The 15,349-nt window shown below is 37.1% G+C and overlaps 1 protein-coding gene across 4 annotated transcripts in view; it reads left to right on the forward strand.

Annotated features, from left to right (window-relative positions):
* The window catches only part of LOC138708945 (pickpocket protein 28-like), a 93,498-nt gene that overhangs the window by 76,686 nt on the left and 1,463 nt on the right, over nt 1-15,349 (forward strand). For 3 of the 4 annotated variants that reach the window (XM_069839331.1, XM_069839329.1, XM_069839328.1), the window contains exon 10: nt 8,627-8,715. The exons of the other annotated variant lie outside the window; for it this stretch is intronic. In XM_069839331.1, the coding sequence (XP_069695432.1) occupies nt 8,627-8,715 (89 nt within the window). The remainder of the gene's footprint in view (nt 1-8,626; nt 8,716-15,349) is intronic. 4 annotated transcript variants of the gene reach the window in all.

The raw sequence follows: 15,349 nt of genomic DNA on the forward strand, positions 1-15,349 counted from the left end.
TAAGTCTGTTTACAAATACATGGGGTCCAACTAATCGATCACCAATGATACCGGCCCACATGTTGAGGGAGAACCGCACCTGGTGATGAGATGGAACAGTTGCACGTTGCCCATACATGCTGATTGTGGAAATTTGTTATGCCGTCTCGTGTGAACTGTGCTTCATCTGTAAATAATACTAAGGCAGGAAAGTTCGGATTTACACCACACTGCTGCCACAACCACTGACAGAAACTAACTCGTGCAGGGTAATCTGCTGGTGACAGGGTCTGTACACGTTGCAAATGATAAGGATACAATTGATACTCTTTCAACAGTCTCCAGACAGTCGTATGAGGAACATTGACTTGCAACGCTACCCTTCGTGTGCTGATAGAAGGAGTCATGTTCACAACCTCCAGAATCTCCTCCTGTACTTCTGGAGTTGTAGATCTTGGTTAAATTTTCCATACTCGCACAGACGGTAATGGAGACGTACAAATGTCTTCCGATCTGGACATTGTCGCTGTGGGTACCTCTCCTGGTACAAACGACGAGCCAGCGCAGCATTGCCGTCCGCCTTACCGTACATGAAGTGTACCTCTGCCAGCTCTTGATTTGAATACATGTCGCACAGTCTAACGCCTACACAATACTGAATGTAACCTTCGCCTCGGAATGAACTGTCAGAGTGCCCTCTTACTGTCTCCTTTGACGGCAACGACCTGCGGAAAGAAAAACGTTCCGGTGAATTTCAATGTTGTGAAGGCCATAACTCGGAAATAAAGCATTTCCGGACACATGTTGTAATGAACTATTTTGATTGTCTACATGTGGGAAATACATACCTGAAATTATGCCCCATATTTTTGAAACACCCTGTACAGGTATAATAAAATTGTGTCAATAGTAATTGACCAGATTCCAGTAACGCTTATCTATAGGACGAGTGAACAATTAACAACGTTGAACTTGTTACGAGTAGGTCGGGTATTCCCGGGCACTTAATCATAAATCAGTCTCTATTCTAAGAAAAGGCATTAAATGCTACATATATTTAATGACTGAGGTGTTAGAAAAGCATTATAAATTATAGGTACTGAAGAATTCAAATGTTTTAACTTAATTGCTTTCAGTTGTTTGTAAAATAGCGATTAAAATCAGAGAAGTACTGTAATTCCATTGCGTAAATAAAACCACACAACGTCACTTAGAGGAGGCATTGCAAATGTCGCAATAATAAGAAAGGTCAGTTGGATCGACAATGGCACAACCTTCATAAACCCAACCTCCAGGGAGTGAATTAAGATTTCTGATCAGGTGGGGATAGAATGCTAGGTAGAGAATATCATACATAAAATAATAATAATAATAATATTAATAATAATAATAATAATAATAATAATAATAATAATAATTAAAGCAAGTAAATTAAATTGTAATGTTAATCACTGGATGCATATGTATGTAGGTATTTATTTACACTGCAAGTGGGCAAGCACCCGGTGGCAGTGGTATACACAATATAAACAAGGCACAAAAAAATTATAAGCAATACACAATACAATTTTATACACAATACAATAAGAAAACACAATACAATAAGAATACACAATATAATTTAACATAATAATAATAAAACATAAATAAAATACCTAATTTTACATTACAACCTACATAATTATGTATAGGCCCTACATAAGTTTCAATAGTCTTTCACTTTATTCTTATCTCACTCACTGTAGTGGCACTATGACGCATTTCACTGACACACTATAATACATTTCACTGACACTATAGAATACATTTCATTGACGCTATAGAATACACTTCATTGACGCTATAAATTATCACTGATCGGAACTATTCTCTGCACTGTAAAACCATAACTCCACTGACTCACCTCGCTTCACTGATACAACAGTTCAAATAAGTCAAATAATTACACCCTTATACATGCTGTACTTATAAACAGAACTACATTTAAACTAAACATTTCTAGTCTAAGGCCCTCTTACACGCTATTTTTAAATAATTTACAATTCACACCAAGGAAGTAACTCGTCAGGCTAAATAAATACATGTCACCTTAAAAAATTAAATGTTAAATGTCACCTTAATTTTAATTTGCACTTGATACACAACTTTTTAAATTATTCTTGAAACTCCTTAAGGAAGGACAGCCCTCAAAGACCGCTGCAGGTAGGTCATTCCAATCATTTATAGTTCTATTTAAAAATGAGAATTTACCTATATCCGTTTTCTGTTTCCTACATTTGATTTTAAAATCATGATCGTTCCTACCATAGTACGTTGGCTTTTCTAACAGAGCCGCTATGTCTACCCATGGTTTCTAACCTAGATGTGCTCTATACAATGATGTTATTCTAGTTTTCCTACGTCTATTTTCCAAAGTTTCTCATTTAAGTTCTTTTATCGTATCGTTTCCAGCTTCTCTTTTACCTTCAACAAATTTAGCTGCCCTATACTGGATTCTTTCTAAGGAATTTATCTGATACATTCTATATGGATCCCAACATGTAGTTCCGTATTCCATTAACGGTCACACTAACGTTAGATATGCTATTTCCCTCGATTTGGGGCTAGCCTTTCTCAAGATTCTCATAATAAAGTGAAGTGCCCTCCATGCTTTACCCGTAACATTATCAACATGCTCTCCCCAAGAAAGTTTGGAGTTTAAATACACTCCTAGGTATTTACAACATTGTACTTGCGGAATTACAACACCACTGAATTCGTAATTAAGACTAGTTTCCTCTCGGGTTTTACAAAATGTTATAGATTTACTTTTAGAACCATTTATTTTCATCCTATGTATTAACGCCCAGTTATAAATTTTATTCAAGTCTGTTTGAATAGCATCTACATCTGAATTATTTCTAATCTTTCTATAGATAATGCAGTCATCTGCAAATAGCCTCACATTTGATGTAATATTCTGGCATAGGTCATTTACGTATATTATAAAGAGTAATGGACCCAGAACGCTGCCCTGTGGCACCCATGAACTTATATTTCCAATTTCCGATATTCATGACCTACTCTAACTCTCTGGGTTCTACCTTTTAAGAATTCTTGGATCCATAGCACCACTCTTTTATCTATTCCTAGCCTACTTAACTTATCTATTAATATGTCATGTGGCACCAAATCAAATGCTTTCGAAAAATCAATCACAACTGCATCGATTCTTCCGCCTCTATCTACCTCTTCAGCTAGATCCTGAACCAGCGACGTAATTTGACTATCACATGAGAAGCCTTCCCTAAAACCACGCTGGCGGTTGTAAAACCAGTCTTTCGCATTTAGAACATGACGAATATAATCCGATATCAAATGATCCATCACTTTACATACGACAGATGTAAGGCTAATCAGTCTGTAGTTTCCGACATCTAATTTATTTCCACCTTTAAGTAACGGTACCACTATAGCTGATTTCCAGTCACATGGAATAGCTGCATTGTTTATGGAAACATGAAATATACGCATTAAGTATGGAATTATGGCCTCGGAACCTAATTTAAGAATCTCTGTAGCAATACTATCTGGTTCTCTAGACTTCCGACTTTTTAATGTCGTTTGTCTCTCTCTAACCCTTTTGGAAGTTATTTTGAAAGTCGAATTTGGTTCAAATTCACGGTCTGTGACACAACCACTCCTATCAGCGGGATTATTATTATTATTATTATTATTATTATTATTATTATTATTATTATTATTATTATTATATTATTGAAAACCGAAATGAAATAGGAATTTAATAAGTCGGCCTTTTCTTTGTCATCAGTTATACTTTCTCCGTTTTGATTTCGTAAAAGCACTACGCCTTCATTTTTTCCTTTTCTCCTGCGTACATAATTATAAAACTGTCTCCAATTGTTACTTTCATCTTCTTTTAAAATGGTTTTTAGAAAATTTTCCTAAGCTATCCTTTTTTCACACTCAGGTTTCTTAATTAATTCGACATATTTTTCCCAATGCTCATGGCTTCGTTTACGTTTACTAAATGCGCGCCTTGTCTTTTTCTTTAAGTAGCGAATATAATTAGTGTAATATTCAGGGTCCGGATTTTTCTTAATTATTTTAGAAGGTACACATTGTACTAATGCCTCGAAAATTATACTCTTAAATTTATGCCATACATTTTCCATATTTCCTTCAGTCCTTAGAAAGTCCTCATGATTTCGTCGTAGAAACATTTGTAATTCATGGACATCGGTTTTGTTGAAGTTCCAGACAGACACTGTACTTGACCTCGGATTTACTGTGTTTTCCCAGAAGATTTCTAATAAGACGCTATTGTGATCACTTATTTTATGAAGACTTTCACAGTTGACAAAGAGAAAGACAGGTCTTAGTAGGTAAACATCTTAGAGGGCATTGTCACGCGTCGGACCATTTACTACCTGCGTGAAATCTTTACGCCAGATCAAGTCATTAACAATAAATAACATTAACAATAAATAAAAATAAAAATAACAATAAGGATAAAATAAAAATATTATTACTATCATCATTATCATTATTACGATTATGATTATTATTATTATTATGATTATGATTATGATTATTATTATTATTATTATTATTATTATTGTTATATTCACCAAAATCAACTTTATTGGTATGAACATGATAAGATAATGTCAGAAGAATGGTTACCGAAGTTAACTTTAGAATGGATATCACCTGCGAAAATGAAGAGAATAAGAATAAGTGGATATACTACTAGGTTCAAAAAGTTCCCGGAATTTTACTACCATTTTTCGTATTAATATATAACAAGGGATATTATACTTTTGTTTTGTTGGTAACATTCATGATGTCATTTCCTTAAAGTTTGTTGATGGCAATTATTGGTTTTGAGTTGTAGGCAATTGTTTATCATAGTGTTTTGTTTGTTCGTCGCATTTTGTAATTATGTCCACAGAGCAAAGTACAAACATCAAGTTCTGTGTTTTGCTGGGGACATGATCAGTATGGCTGATGAAGATGGTGATTTCTTAAACAAAATGAAACTGGTGCTACTTGTACGACCCAGTCCCTAAACGACAGTCATCTGAGTGGAAATCGAAAACATCTCCTAGGAAGCAAAAATTTCCTAGGGACACTTCCAAAGGCAAAGTTATTTTAAATGTTATGTTTTATTTAACGACGCTCGCAACTGCAGAGGTTATATCAGCATCGCCGGATGTGCCGGAATTTTGTCCCGCAGGAGTTCTTTCACATGCCAGTAAATCTACTGACATGAGCCTGTCGCATTTAAGCACACTTAAAGCAAAGTTATGTTGGAAGTTTTCTTCGACTCTCAGGGTCTCATGCACCATGAGTTCATTCCAGAAGGTCGTACTGTAACGAAAGAATTGTACGTAGAAACCCTCCGTCGCCTCTGGGACGCAGTGAGAAGGAAACGTCCAGAAAAGTGGGTAGAAAACAACTGGTTCCTTATGCATGACAATGCACCTGCTCATCGCGCAATTATTGTAAAAAATTTTCTTGCCAGGCACAACATAACTGCTTTGGATCACCCACCATACTCTCCTGATCTCTCACCACCTGATTACTTTCTGTTTCCCCGTCTGAAAAGTCTTCTGAAAGGACGGAGATTCAATGCTGAAGAGGTTATCGCAAACGCGACGAGAGCACTAAGACGGGTTTCACAAAATGGCTTCCAGGCCTGCTTCCAGGAACTCTACACGCGTTGGCAAAAGTGTGTTGTTGCGGAAGGCAACTATTTTGAAGGGAATGCTGTAGAATAGTGTTTAAGGTACGTTGTTTCTATGATGCTAGCAAATTCCGGGAACTTTTTGAACCTAGTATGTATAACATCCAACAAGAATGAAGGAGAAGGGGATAGAATGCTAAGGAATGATGCAGGGAATGGCGATAGGGGATTACGAATTGATTGAATAAGATCTTGGGCACAAGAAATAGTTTGATATAGTATAACAGTTGCTTTTTGTGGAGACTATGATGAACTCGACAACAATCCAAAGACAGGAACGTGAAAGACACTTCAGTGTCTCTGCGTCGTCCAAAAAAAATGTCTGACAATACTGAAGCGAATGTTTTTGTAGTGGACAGTATTACCACACGCAGTACCCCTTTCTCCGTACCAGGCTAATGACACCCTGGAGAACCGAATTCCTCTTCTCTCATCAGCACGTACATCACAAATGTCACGCTATCATATAGTGTGATTCACCATTATACCCGGGTCTCAGTTAGAAGAGGTTGACCTAATTTTCAGACACTGAAAAATGTGCTACATTTCACAATGATTCAGAGAAAGCTCTTTCATGACATTATAGCTGACCTTTTATGACTATTAGTACATCGTGAAGTCATGTTTCATTCAAGTCTTGTACAAGTCTAAAGTGAAATTAGTATGGTACAGGCCGTCTAAAATTCTTTCTCGATCTTGCGGGATTGTCAATTGAGGAGCTTGTTGATAAAACGACCTCAGTTAAAAAACCTTGTTTTGAGAAAACAACTGATCTAAGAAATGAAGACAATTTCTTTGTTCTGCGTTAGTTGTGAATGTAGCCATTCTTTAAAACGTTTATATTCCCTATTATACAGGGTGTTTCCAGGGGTAATGGGGAAGGGCACATGTATCAATTTGAGATAATGAATCCTGATCCGGAAATGACTGAGTCGAAAATTACAAGCAAAAATAGTTGTGTGTGGAAATGAAATAATTTTATTCCTCTGTACACCTTATTTATGTATATTTATCTCTAAATCTTACACCTAATCATCTGACGTTGTTTACGTTGTCTACTTACAGTATTCCATTCAGTGCCCTGTCTGAGGGGTGGGGACAGGAAACTACACTAAAGCAATGCAAATGACGTTATGTGTAATGGACTGATATGCACGTCTGTAGACAGCAGTGTATGTGTACAAGTTGCAGTGTCCAGTCGATCAGTCCTAGTGAAATGGAGGAGTACACGAGAGCGGAATATGCAGACATGATTTTCGAATATGTATGAGCCAATGGGAACAGTAGACAAGCTCACAGATTATATCGGGACAAGTACCCACGTAGGAGACATCCGACCCATACCATCTTTCCACGACTGTTCCAAAGGTTAAAGGAAGGAGGGCACGTGGTGCCAAATTACAATTCCATTTCCACACAACTATTTTTGCTTATAACTTTTGACTTAGTCATTTCCGGATCAGGGTCCCTTATCTCAAATTGATACATGTGTCCTTCCCCATCATTCCTGAAAGTTTGTAACACTAGCCCGGAAACACCCTGTAGTTATAGAAATTTAAATAAGATATTGCCATAATAAGGACATTTAAAAGACACAGCTGAAGTCATGAAAAATGTGAACCACATGTGTTTATTGCAAATGATATAGTTTTTACAAAAATGAGAAAAACTTTTTTTTTAATTCTGATGGTTTTAAGAAACATTTTCTTTAACAGAAATTAAATTAATGTCCATTATTTTCGAATCATTGACTTGTGTCTTCAGTCTTAGCAAAGATGCGTTCATTATCAGAAATGTCACAAACATCGACTGAAGATTCATTAATTTTTCCACCTCTTCGAAGGATAAATCTCCAGTTTTTATGTTTCCATTTCGTACAATATTCAGGTCACGAGACATAGGCTAATCATATACTTTGTCTTTTCGGGATTTACTTTCAAATCTATTGCTTTCCTTGCTTCAAGTAAAATTTCGGTGTTTTCCGTAATCGTTTGTGGATTTTCTCCTAATATATTCATGTCATCCGCATAGACAAGAAGCTGATGTAACCCGTTCAATTCCAAACCCTCTCTGTTATCTTGAACTATATATATTCATCTTTAATTAATATTCATAATAATTTACATGATTATAAAATAAGGTCACAAATACATACAATAAATACAAGAAATAATTCAAATGTTCATATACCATATTGTAAGCTCAACTCAAGTTTGAATTCATATTTTATTAATGGAATTAAATTTTTATTAAGTTGCCGGTATCAGTTATAAATCTGCCAGACGAAATTTTTAAACGGGTTACACATGAATGGCTAATTGTAAGACCTTTCTACAATACGAGTATTAATGAATTTATTGAATGTGAGATGGATGCTTCTTTTTAATGAATACATAACTGACGATGTCATTTTCAGTTTGTTTTGCACTGATCTTTGGGAAATAAAGTATTAGAACAGTCTAGTATATACAGTCACGAAGCTTGAGTTGTGAGGGTACCAAGAACAATAGACTGTGCAGGTACTATTTCGCATTGTCTGTGATGAGGCGATAGTCGCGATCCTAGTGGTTAGCAATAACAACTATCTATGGATGCATATTTACTACGTATTGAGCTTCGTGACTGTATATACTAGACTGTGTTATTAATATTAGTACTAATATTATTATTAGTATTAGTAGGTATCTTTGAAAGCCAGTGTACATGATGTAGATCTGTCCCGAGAGATCATATCCAGTTCATCGATTATTCTGTATGTTCAAACCAAATATGTATAATTAAAACTTTGAAATAGTACGCGTGCTGTGCACAGATTCCCATACACAAAATCTATATTGATATACTTCTATAACTATGAAATGTAAAGCAGACAATAATGTTTTGTTTTTATTTCCACAGAAGTGTAGGAATCGTTTCGATATACTTCAAAGATAAGCAGTTCATTACAAGTCAACGAAGCGAACTCTACGGAACTACGGATTTTCTCGGTAAGCTTTTCTTCGTATCATATAGTAAATTTATTTCAACTCAACAATAGGATTTTATTCTTCCAACAATAATTCCTTTCTACAATTCTCCTTAAACGCTCTCGTCAACAATGAACTATTAATCTTAACTAATATTTACAAAACACTATTTACAAATCAGAACTGTCAGTTCTCAGTTCACAGTTCTTCTAGCACAGTCACTCGAGTTCACGGTATCTCGAACCACAGACTTTCAGAGACAGCCCACTGTACTCGAACTCAGGTCCCTCCAACTGCGGTCCACTGCACTCGAACTCAGGCCTTCGGATGCTGACACAGTTGCGGACGCACACTCAAGTCGAACTCCGGTACACAAGACTGGCTTGCTCTGTTCACTGGCTTACTGACTGAACTAATCATGAATGACACACACACTCCTTCGCGTCCGTAATTTATAACCACAGCAACGTAACCGAGAAACTTCGAATTCGCGATTTTTCCACTTCGACGGGCTTCTGGAAGAGTCGGGAAGGTCCGTTCTCCCTTCACTCCGTAAGTAGCAGCTGCGCGCAAAGCCTCCCCTCGCGCGTAGGCCCTTTCCCCTCTCTTCTCTCCGCCGCGCGCCGTCCCTCAGTGCTTCGTGGAGCCCGCGCGATCTGCTTTCTTGCGGGACGCTGGTCGTAAGTTCGAATCTCACGTCGCTGTCACATTATTCATTATGCCAGGTAAATATTTACGTACTTAAAAATTCAGCTTTCAACCACCAAAATCAATCATCAGCAGACAGCGGATTTTGAGTACCGATATTCAGTGCACCAGTTGGAGAGAGGTCATTGGTCTGAGTCCTACTTGTTGCTGTGTAGGGACCGAAAATCCGCTGTCTGACGATCATCACAACTGTTACCATAACAAATACAATCGAAAGCAATACTACCATTACAAACACTAACAATACCGCCATCAATATCCTCAGCATCACCACCACCGCCGCAGTCACAGTCATTATTACTTACTTACTTACTTACTGGCTTTTAAGGAACCCGCAGGATCATTGCCGCCCTCACATAAGCCCGCCATTGGTCCCTATCCTGAGCAAGATTAATCCAGTCTCTATCATCATATCCCACCTCCCTCAAATCCATTTCTATATTATCTTCTCATCTACGTCTCGGGCTCCCCAAAGGTCTTTTGGCCTCCGGTCTCCCAACTAACACACTATATGCATTTCTGGATTCGCCCATATGTGCTACATGCCCTGCCCATCTCAAATGTCTGGATTTAATGTTCCTAATTATGTCAGGTGAAGAATACAAAGCGTGCAGTTATGTGTTGTGTAACTTTCTCCATTCTCCTGTAACTTCATCCCTCTTAACCCCAAATATTTTTCCAAGAACCTTATTCTCAAACACAAATCTCTGTTCCTCTCTCAAAGTGAGAGTCCAAGTTTCACAACCATACAGAACAACCGGTAATAACTGTTGTATAAATTCTAACATTCAAATTTTTTTGACAGCAGACTGGATGATAAAAGCTTCTCAACCGAATAAAAACAGACATTTGCCATATTTATTCTGTGTTTAATTTCCTCCCGAGTGTCATTTATATTTGTTACTGTTGCTCCAAGATAATTGAATTTTTCCACCTCTTCGAAATATAAATCTCCAATTTTTTATATTTCCATTTCGTACAATATTCTGGTCACGAGACATAATCATATACTGCTGTGAAATACATACCATCACAACAAATGTTATTACCAAAAACATAAAAAGTGCTATAAACACCATAATTACGGTACTACAGCCACTACAATTACAAATAACTAACGCTATTAACACCATAAGGAGTGAAATTATGATCTGAATTTTTGTTTATTATAGTGTAATAAGCATTTCTCTGTAATTGAGAGAGGCAGAAAGCGTCAAGAGTTGCTGTAAATTACCTTAAACTCTCCAGATATAGATAATATGAGGAGACAAAGAGGAAGACAGAAAATAGAAAAGATTGGAGAAAGCTGGATTTGCAGTGAAAGACCTGGTCTTGGGAATGAATGAATGAATGAATGAATGAATGAATGAATGAATGAATGAATGAATGAATGAATGAATGAATGAATTTATTCTCCAGTAATATCTTTAATATTTGCCGCGTTTCCAAGGCGTTGAATAAAATTTACATAGAAATACTCATGTGACTTACCGGTATGAAGGGGCTTGGATTCTTGTCAAGACAGACAACGTTGCGTTGTACTGTTTTACTGTTTTCTTTAGACTCGTACGAATTCTACTAAATAGGCGGAGTTGTGTATTACGAAATAAACTAGAAGCTTGTTTTTGTTGCCTAGAAGACATACGTAAGAAAAAAGGAGTATCCAACTCACTAATCGTATCAGAACTGCTCTCTGTGAAGGTCAAGTTTACAAGTTTTTAGAGTGCTTGCGTAATGAGAATCAAGTTTAGGTTCTGCATCCAACCAAATGAGTCAGGACATCAGAATGAAGAGACACAATCTGGACTTCCCAAATAAGCGGTCAGAAGTTCTATTCCCAGAGTGGGCAACGGAAGAATTTCATCTCCCGTCCACGGGACTGGGTATTCGTCCGTTGTCTTGAGACTGTCCTGTGATGTCTTAGCGGTGGTCCTACGTCAGGCCGATCTCAACCTCCTCTACTTGCAGTGATATTTAACTCGAATAAAATGGAACGTTAAACAGAGTGGGAATGGAAGAAAAAATTAATAACTCTACAAATTATTTATCTTCGACTCCTTTCTTACAGACTTTTTCTTGTTCCAATATTAAAAAATCTATCATTATTTCTTACTGTAGTCGTTTCCGTTCTTGCTTCTATTCTTTCTTCTCTTTGTTTCGTCTTTCTTTATTTCTTTCATTTTTCGTTTCTTTCACATGAAATAAAAATAATACGATGAGGTGATAAAATCACCAAACGGAATGGTGATATACTGTAATTACGAAAAAGCTGTGAGAAGATGAACTTACGATGAAATCGTGAAAAAATAGTATGATGAAATGTAAAGAAATTATATGCCGATAATATGATATGAAGATGGGCCCAGAATGGAGAATGGAAAATCAGAACTAACAAATAACTATACGAGATACGAGGCGCATCCAGAAAGTACATTTCCCTATTTTCTTTAAAAAAAAGAACACACACTTTCAGGAAAACATTTATTGGCAACAGGTACAGCATTGTTTCAGCTATTTTTCAACATAGCCACCATCAGAATTGAGACACTTGTCGTATCGTGGGATCAACTTTTGTATCCCTCTGTCATAGAACTCTGCCGCCTGTGAATGGAACCGGCGTGTGACAGACGCCTTCAGCTCTTCGTCGTTGCCAAAACGCTCACCGGAGGACAGGAATTTCTTGAGGTGCAAGAAAACGTGAAAATCGCTGGGAGCAAGATCAGGACTTTAGGGTGGATGATGAAACAACTCCCAGCCAAATTCCGTCAAAACAGCTGCTGTGCGCCGAGCCGTATGTGGACGAGCATTGTCATGGAGGAGCACAACACCTGCAGTAAGCATTCCACGCCTCTTGTTTTGAATGGCACGTCGCAATTTTCGCAGTGTTCCACAGTAACGGTCAGCGTTCACTGTTTCACCTCTTGGAAGGAATTCAATGAGCAGAATGCCCTTCCTGTCTCAGAACACCGTGCACATCACTTTCCGTACCGACAGCGTCTGTTTGAATTTCGTCCTGACCGGAGATCCATTATGCCGCCAATGCATTGACTGCTGCTTGGTTTCCGGGGTGAAGTGCGAAATCCAAGTCTCATCGCCTGTGACGATCCTGTCGAGGAACTCGTCGCCGTCATCGTGATACCTTTGTAGAAATGTCAGTGCTGTTCCTAAACGTTGTATTTTGTGTTCGGGTGTCAGGTTTTTCGGCACCCACCTGGCACATACTTTTTTGAACAGCAGGTGCTTAGTGACAATCTCATGCAACAAGGATCGTAATATCTGCGGAAAATGGCTGCTCAGCTCCGTAATCGTGAAGCGACGGTCCTCCATGATGCACTGCCACACCAGCTCAACACGATCATCATTGATGAGGGACGGTCGCCCACTGCGCTCTTCATCATGGACACTTTGACGACCTTCGGAAAACTGCCTACACCAGCGACGCACCATCTGCTTACTCATGATGTTCGGCCCATAGACCTGACAGAGCTGCCGATGAATTTCAATTGGAGCAATGCTATGTGTATTAAAGAACTTTATCACCGACCGAACCTCGCAGGCGGCGGGAGAAGGAATAAGAGCTTCCATTTCGGACCACTGCTGCCACGCTACTGGCATATGATTGATATGATTGATACGTCATAGATCTGTTACGCATGCGCAATTGACACTGCTATTTACTTTTGAAAGACATGTTGGTTCAGAAAAGCGTGAATACAATTAATAATTATATATAATAATAAATTTTCAGTCAAATACACTTTTCAATTTGTGAGATAATCTGTTCCATCACAATATTTAGTACGAAGTCACTAATATTTTCGACTTTAAAAAGCCATCTTCAGGTGCATGAGATGGAAACAATATTTAAAATAGGTGATAAGTTGATCTAGCAATTAATAACATGGTAAATAATGCACGTACTGGCATTTACAATTATATAAATTTCGTGCCTCTTGAGGTAAACTGTACATGGTAAAGCTGAACACTGATGCTAGATTCTCGTGTGTATATAAGACAAGGAGAAGGCACAGCATGATGTTAACCTTATACAATTAAAGGCTGAGTATTCTCATTAGATCGTATCATTAAAATTAAATTTATACAGTTTGATATTAACTATGTTAAAATGTTAAATATAATGTATAATTTAAAAGAGATAGAGAAGGTGTGATGCAAATGCTGTTGGTGGGAGAGCACGCTGTCTAATTCGTCGTGGTGAATGCCATAGTTGTCTGAAAATATTTTAGTTAATAGGTTATTATTAATTTGGAAAAGGTTGTGAGAGCTGATATCAGCGTTTCTTAAAGGTTTATTATATTTGTACTTACATGGTTGTTCAGTTGTTTGCATCCAGACAAGGGGGCGTGTTTCACCCGACGTTACATGTTTTAGACTGAGTGATGATGTATGGACAGATAACTGAGAGGGGATGCCAGGAGTGACTATTCGATAACATGTTATTTTATTAAGTGATGTAGGGGATTACGTAAATTTGGTATTTGCTCATTTAATAATGGATTATTAGGGTCTTGATTTTTTACAATAAAAACTCTTCTGCAGTATTGATAAGGTGTGAATTATTTATTACTTTTAAAATTTTTAAGGTGTTTTGTATATTATTAATTTCGTGGCCTGAATCAATAAGATGAGTAGCAAATTTAGATCTATTCCTGTTATTGTGGAAATCTGATTTATGTTCTTTAAATCTAATGTGGAAGTTTCGTTTGGTTTGTCCTATGTATTTTCTATTGCAATTTTTACATTGTAATTGATGGGAATGATGCTATTTATTTTGTTGTTATGGCATTCACCACGATGAATTAGACTGCGTGCTCTCCCACCAACAGCATTTGCATCACAGCTTCTCCATCTCTTTTAAATTATACATTATATTTAACATTTTAACATAGTTAATATCAAACTGTACAAATTTAATTTTAATGATACGATCTAATGAGAATACTTAGCCTTTAATTGTATAAGGTTAATATCATGCTGTGCCTTCTCCTTGTCTTATATACACACGAGAATCTAGCATCAGTGTTCAGCTTTACCATGTACAGTTTACCTCAAGAGGCACGAAATTTATATAATTGTAAATGCCAGTACGTGCATTATTTACCATGTTATTAATTGCTAGATCAACTTATCACCTATTTTAAATATTGTTTGCATCTCATGCACCTGAAGATGACTTTTTAAAGTCGAAAATATTAGTGACTTCGTACTAAATATTGTGATGTAACAGATTATCTGACCTCACAAATTGAAAAGTGTATTTGACTGAAAATTTATTATTATATATAATTATTAACTGCTAATTACGTTTACTTTCAAGGGGAAAAAATCGGAAAACTTACTTTCTGGATGCGCCTCGTATATGGTGAACCGCATATAATGAGAGTAATTAGAAGTGCAAGGTTGAGATGGGCCGTCCGTGTTGAAAGAAGTGAAGAGGGATCCTTACTGAAAATGATTTATAGAGGGTAGCCGGATGATAGAAGATGTGTTGGGAGACCTAGGAAGAAATGAATTGAAGGCGTTGAAGAAGATATAAAGCAGATGGGTATAAGGGATGGAGAAGAAGCACTCAGGACAAAATAGAATGGGATTCTATTGCTAGGCAGCCTCTGTTCCTTCAAGGAACGTAATCGTCATAGAGTAAGTAAGTAATATGATATGAATAAGAAGAATGATGATGATGATGATGATGATGATGATATAGCACAAAATATTTCAATATCCGGTAATTTCATTACCATATAATTTTATTGAGCTTCAGTAAAAAGAAATATTTCTTTGTTCTCAAGTTCTACTATAAATTGTCTAGCCTTTATTAATCAGTTAGGGTGCTATTCATAGACATTTCGCAGCACGCGCTACGAGCGTACTAAGCTAGCCCCGGCTATCCACTGGTTACATGTACAGAATTCAAATCATAACCTAT

This window comes from Periplaneta americana, chromosome 11 (assembly GCF_040183065.1).
Source record: "Periplaneta americana isolate PAMFEO1 chromosome 11, P.americana_PAMFEO1_priV1, whole genome shotgun sequence".
NCBI lineage: Eukaryota > Metazoa > Arthropoda > Insecta > Blattodea > Blattidae > Periplaneta > Periplaneta americana.